The sequence below is a fragment of the Limulus polyphemus genome, unplaced genomic scaffold, assembly GCF_000517525.1.
Source record: "Limulus polyphemus unplaced genomic scaffold, Limulus_polyphemus-2.1.2 Scaffold548, whole genome shotgun sequence".
NCBI classification, from domain to species: domain Eukaryota; kingdom Metazoa; phylum Arthropoda; class Merostomata; order Xiphosura; family Limulidae; genus Limulus; species Limulus polyphemus.
In genome coordinates this window covers 358621-365573 of record NW_013666158.1, presented here as the reverse complement: position 1 = coordinate 365573, position 6953 = coordinate 358621, and the positions used below count along the sequence as shown (strand labels likewise).

The 6953-nt window shown below is 32.7% G+C and overlaps 1 protein-coding gene across 3 annotated transcripts in view; it reads right to left on the bottom strand.

Moving 5' to 3' along the window:
• Positions 1 to 6953, bottom strand: part of LOC106459030 (transcriptional enhancer factor TEF-1-like) — a 67413-nt gene that overhangs the window by 12256 nt on the left and 48204 nt on the right. For 2 of the 3 annotated variants that reach the window (XM_013918601.2, XM_022385407.1), the window contains 4 exons: positions 5090 to 5130; positions 2546 to 2732; positions 2127 to 2189; positions 1002 to 1109 (listed from right to left, as the gene is read on the bottom strand). In XM_013918601.2, the coding sequence (XP_013774055.1) occupies positions 1002 to 1109; positions 2127 to 2189; positions 2546 to 2732; positions 5090 to 5130 (399 nt within the window). The remainder of the gene's footprint in view (positions 1 to 1001; positions 1110 to 2126; positions 2190 to 2545; positions 2733 to 5089; positions 5131 to 6953) is intronic. The other variant, XM_013918602.2, reaches the window with a different exon arrangement.

Genomic DNA, 6953 nt, shown 5'->3' with positions numbered 1-6953 from the left:
CGCTAGCTATAGGCCACGCCCGGTCGTTAATTCGTTACAGAATACACACGTTTGTGAACAAGTTTGCTTTTTTAATATCTAAATATCTATATATATGCAAAGCTACTCAAAGTCTCCCTGCGCTAGCCGTTCCTAATTTTAAAGTCATAGATTGGAGGGACGGGTGTTAGTCAACACCACCCACTGCCAACTCTTTGACTACTCTTTACCAACAAATATTCGGATTTACCTTTACATTATAACGCCCCCACGGCTGAAAGGGCAAGTATGTTTGATTACTGGGTTTGAGAAAAAGGTATACCGTAGTTGACAACTAATAAATCATTTTCAAAAATATTTACTACTTTCACAGACGGTATTGGAACAATTATTCGAAGTATTTAGTTGTCGCAAATTAATTTTTGTTCGGTTGGAAAAAATAATAACATCAAGGGGCTCCGAATAGTTTTAAGTTTAAAAGTTTTAATTTCTGACGAAAGGAAACATTCAGTTCGATCACAGTAATAAACACAGTATTTTTATAAAGCAAAAACTAATAAACTTGTTCACGCATTCCAAGAAACCGTACATAGTATACATTTCCGTATGAATTCTATTTTTGATGTATTTAAAGGCTGCGAATAATAATGATTACAACATCTTATTAATTCGAAAGCCTTATAATCCTATTGGCTCTCCACGAAATTCGTCAACTATTTATCTTTTAGTCGCGGATTCGCCCTGTGATAGAGATCTGGATTTCGAAGTTGGCGATCCGGGTTCGAACCCATGCGTTGATAGAGTGCTGCTGACTGTTGCCTTCCCTCCAACAAGTAACCTTAGTAGCTTTGCCATAAATACAAAATAGAAGTACAAATATCATTTATAATAATGACAGCCGGCTTGAATAAATAGGCTAAATACTTTAAAAGCTTACGACAATTATTCACGCATAAAACAAACCACTTCCAAAAACCAAATAAATGTTAATAAACATAAAAAGTAATTTCTCTACTACTTACCCAGAATTTCACCAGAAAAAATGCGTTTTGTGGCCCCTTGTCATATAACTCTTTTAATCCTCCTTTCTTTTCTGGAAATTTATCGTAAATCTGTCTAATATCCACTGCCTAAAAAAAAGTAAAATAACATAATATAGAATATGAAAAAAAAAATGATTTTTTCCAACGAAAACATGAGATAAGAAAAATTTGATTAACATGAGTTTTTTTCTTATTCTAACTAATTGAGGGTACCAGTTAAGAAGAGAAAATTGTGTAAAGGACAATGTTCCCCTTCCTTTTGTTATTAAACACCGAATGACCTCATTAGATGCTAGTTGCATACCGTGCTTTGTGGAAGGTAATAATTGACTCATTTAATTGATTAAGTACTTGTGTCTTTAAAGTGTTTGTGTGTTTGAATTTCGCGAAAAGTTACACGAAGGCTATCTGCGCTAGCCGTCCCTAATTTAGCAGTGAAAGACTAGAGGGAAGGCAGCTAGTCATCACCACCCACCGCCAACTCTTGGGCTACTCTTTTACCAACGAATATGGATTACCGTCACATTATAACGCCCCCCATGGCTGAAAGGGCGAGTGTGTTTAGTGGGACGGGGATTCGAACCCGGGACCCTCAGCTTGCGAGACAAGCGCCCTAACCACCTGGCAATGCCGGACCATCTATAAATATTTTTTATCCCCCCTTCTCGGGCAAAAATCCTAAAATAAAATAGTCCATGTACATCGTCGGACCGTTTTCAGTTACCATACTAAAAATTATGGTAAACAAGAGTCCTAACTCTGGGTTGGTGGAAGCGAAACGTCTTTAAAAAGTGGAAATGCGCACTCTTTCAAGGGCTTTTTTATTTGCTTTCTTGGGCAAAATTACGAAAACAAAATAGCCCACGTACACCATTGAGCAGTTTTCAGTTATCATACTAAAAATTATGGTAATTGAGTCAGCTAACTTTGGGTGATGAATACTAACAAGCACACAGACATACACATAACTGATCATCTTTATAGCAAGATTTTTTCTATATAACAAGTTGTATTTCTCGAATTTTACTTGATGACGTAATGAAAGGTAAAGTGCAAAAAAATTAACAACTATATCTATATGTTCCTTTTCACCAGTTTTCTTACCTCCAACACAGGGTCCGAATAGCTTGGTAGACCTCTGATGTGAACGAAAAGATGCCTGTGGTACTAAGGGGCAAATATATATCAATAAAATTAAAAAATATGTAAACATTTAACTTACTCTAGATATATATATGTATAAGTTCCGGTAACCTAACACTTTGGTGGAATATTCTAGACATTTTGAATTACTGATATGTCACATCTATATTTAGGCTAAAAAGACTATTTTATATTATAATAGGTAGATCACTCTTAACAACAAATAGATAGAAACACTTGGTATTGATTTGTCATATATTTTAGTCACCAGAAATTAAAATTTTCCAAAGTACTTTTATAATTTGTAGCAAGAAAAAAACAAAAAACGTTCGTTTATTTGTTTTACTTTATATTTTATTATTCACGTTCTTATTACTTACTGCGTCATTGTCTTGCTGCTGTTCCATAAACGCTGAAAATTCCACCAGACGAAGTTTATGTGTGGCAATTGCCCGACCCTCCCAAGAGGGCGCTGTAGTCGGGGGCAAAAGATCAACACTACCAATTGTAGCGGAACTCGGGGGCTTCAGCGTCATCCCGTAAGGTTGACTGGCGAAGGGTTTAATACTACATAAATATAGAATTGAATAATCGCGAGCTATTTTTCACAGAAATTGTGACATTTTACGGTTTTTGCTAAATTATTTCCAAAACAAAGAAAAGGGTGTTTAAAAAGGAATTTTGAACGTAAGTAATATTTCAATACACGCACAGTAAAAATGAATATGTAAGGCAAGAATGTTTGAGAAAGTTTTAAAGCAATGTAAAATATCACACACTGGATATCAAATACTAGTTACAATTTAAAAGATTATAACCTATATCAATTTTTTGTGGTTTATCCATAAAGAACAATTTGAAAGACTCTATGGTGTGAACTAGTAGATTCATTTCATGTGGTTTCATCAAAAAACGAACTTGGAAAAAGCTATAAACTAGATAAATTTTGTGTGGTTCATTCGAAATAAACAATTTGAAGGACCCTATGTATAAACTATATATTTTATGTGGTATATCCGGAAACAACAACATGAACTACTCGACGGTATAAATTAGATTTATTTTATGTGGTATATCCGGAAACAACAACATGAACTACTCGACGGTATAAATTAGATTTATTTTATGTGGTATATCCGAAAACAACAATATGAATTACTCGACGGTATAAATTAGATTTATTTTATGTGGTATATCCGAAAACAACAATATGAATTACTCGACGGTATAAATTAGATTTATTTTATGTGGTATATCCGAAAACAACAATATGAATTACTCGACGGTATAAATTAGATTTATTTTATGTGGTTTATCCGAAAACAACAACATGAATGACTCTATGGTACAAATTAGATCTATTTTGTGTGGTTTATCCGAAAACAACAACATGAATGACTCTATGGTACAAATTAGATCTATTTTATGTGGTTTATCAGAAAACAACGATTTGTTTTACTAACAGAAACGACGCCCTACGGGCGGCTGTTTGTGCTAGTAATTACTAATCGTAGTATTCATACCTCATTGAAAAACATTTAGAAAAAGTGAACATTTTCTTAAAAAATGGATTTTTCTGGGAAGTACTGCTCGGGAAGAGTGTTCGGATTGTGCTGATATAAACTGTAACGTTTTAATATATTAAAAGTGTACCCTTTATTGAAAAAATAACAGTTTTTTTTTAAGAACTCCATTTTAAGTACTATATTTAAAACTTACACCAATAAAGATCTAACCAAACCCTCACGGTCAGTCCTAGTGAAAGTCGTGTTCTTGTTGTGAGGAGAGTAATTTAATTAAAATTGTGTTCTGTGATAAAGAAATGGCTGTTGCACATACCCCAATTATTTTTCTAATTGTCTGAATTTTGAATACCCAAAGTGTTAAATTTGTTTATTGAGTTTTATTTGTGGTGCCATTCTATAGATGGCGACACATGGTATTTATTATTTCGGTCACGGACATAGATACATATATACACGGTACATTCATTACAGTAAGATACATTTTTCATCTGTTTGGAGAGCAAAATTAAGATAAATAAAAAAACTTCACTTTTTTCGACAGTTTTAACATGGATCAAACCACAGCCTACTTATAACGGATGAAGAGCAAAATTTAAACAAATCCTCGAGGTTTTTGATTTTATACATTATTCTTCTTTTAATAATAAGTCTGAAGGCTTACAACGCTAGAAACCGGGTTTCGATACCTATGGTGGACACAACACAGACAGCCCATTGTGTAACTTTGTGCTTAACTTACAAACAAACAAAATTTAACCATAGAAAAATTTACATTTTTATTTTTTGCTTTTCTCAGTACTCATTCTATATCTTTATATTTTAGCACGGAGCTACACAATGCGTTTTGCGCTCTATCCATCGTGGAGAGTCGAACCCCGGATCTTCTCATTGTAGGTCCGAACATTCACCGCTGATTCACCAGGGAACTACACTTCAATACCCTTCCAATTTGTTAACGAAATTTGATACGGGCATTCCACACTTTAGCTTGGTTATGAAATGTTTTCTGCCTCAGTTTATAATGTCATACGACACAGGACCCACATTTTCTGGTCTGTATTGATGTTAAACATTAACAGTTGTTCGGTATATTTTAACACAATCACTTTTTACCCCCTCTCTTTGTTTGTTTAAGCACAAAGCGACACAGTGGATTGTCTTTCCTGTGCCCACCCCAGAGATCGAATCCCGAATCTCAGGATTATAAGTTCTCAAGCCTATCTCTGAGCTACCAAAGAGACATTTTTTTCCCCCTTCAAGATAATGTGTTCACATTTACTGTTTTACTTGAAACACGACAATAAGCGTAGCACCAATTTCGTCTCTGTGTAAAGTCAAAGGAATGATATTTGACGTATCCCACTAATCATAAGAGTATCAAAAATATTCAACACTTACTCTTCGGAGGAAACAGGCTGCCCGATACTCGTCTGCCAAAACTGAAAAGTTAAGTAATAAAAAAAAATTAAACGTTCTTAAGACTAAGATAAATGGCAAAAGTAAATATTTCAACTATACGAAAAAAAAATCCTTATCATCACTCGTTTAAATCATCAAGAGAAAAAAATAAAGTGAAAATGCTGGATCAACTCTTTATATATATATAATTTAGAAATTATTAATTATTATAAACATTCTACGCTCCGTTCACCTAATAAATCACACACATGTGAAAGTATTTGCTCCCTTCATTTTTTATTAAACGATAATAACATTGATATCTAATTGTATATATTTTATCTATTTTTCTATCATTAGCTAACGTTTATGATAATGCGACTTATAATTTCAAACAGAGAAGTCACTGTACGTCTTAAAGTTAGCTTACAACAAGTGGATCTGAGCAAGATTAACGCTTACTTCTTTCCTCCATGAAGAATACTCGTTTAACTATGAGAGTTATCCTGAGAATATATACAGTAAAGAATATTTTCATTATGTGAGTTATCGTGCGAGCATATACAGTAAAGAATATTTTAACTATGTTAGTTAGATAACTAACATAGTTAAAATATTCTTTACTGTATATACTTTCAGAATAACTCACATAGTTAAAATATTCTTTGTTGTCTATACTCTCAGGATAACTCACATAGTTAAAATATTCTTTACTGTCTATACTCTCAGGATAACTCAAATAGTTAATATATTCTTTACTGTCTATACTCTTAGGCCTGAAAGTATATACAGTAAGGAATATTTTCACTATGGGAGTTATCCTGAGATTATATACAGTAAAGCATATCTTAACTATGTGAGTTATCCTGAGAGTATACACTGTAAAGCATATTTTAATTATGTGAGTTATCCTGAGAGTATATACAGTAAAGAATATTTTCACTATGTGAGTTATCTTGAAAGTATAGACAACAAAGAATATTTTCACTATGTGAGTTATCCTGAGAGTATACACTGTAAAGCATATCTTAACTATGTGAGTTATCCTGAAAGTATATACATTAAGGAATATTTTTACTATGTGAGTTATCCTGAGAGTATATAAAATAAAGAATATTTTCACTATGTGAGTTATCCTGAGAGTATGTATAGTAGAGAATATTTTCACTATGGGAGTTATCCTGAGAGTATATATAGTAAAGAATATTTTCACTATGTGAGTTATCCTGAGAGTATATACATAGAAGAATGTTGCAGTGTACGAAAAAGGATGAAATATAAAATTTCTTTAAATTGGTTTGATATTTTTCTTTAGATTGAAGCAGTTCAGAGGGAAGCCTGAAAAAAGAGAGAATATGCAATAGTTTCCAACATTAATATTCTAATAAACTGAGCTAATCGTGGTAGAAATAAGATTTATTCTGGATATGTTACTGTCAAGACCTTAGAATTTTGTGTATATATACAGTAAGATATACATAGATATGCATCACTAATATATACATATATGTATGGGTAACTTATACATATAGAAATAAGTGTTACACACATATGGATTAGTACGACATTCATAAGTATTGGAATGCTGTACACATATGTATCAGTGAGATATCACCCTTTCAAATAATGTAATGAAACCTATATATATGTGTGTGTTTTAATACACTATGGATGCTGAGAACAAAAAATAATTTACTTCTCTCCAGTATTAATGTCCTGACTGCGTTCGAAAGTTTGTAAACAACAAAAAACACATTTTTTTTTCACTATCACCCTTTTTAACCTTTTTATATTATATACACCTGGAAAAAAGTTAAGCACCCCCAAATATTTTTCAGGATTGCTTGTTGAAAATAAGGTTTAA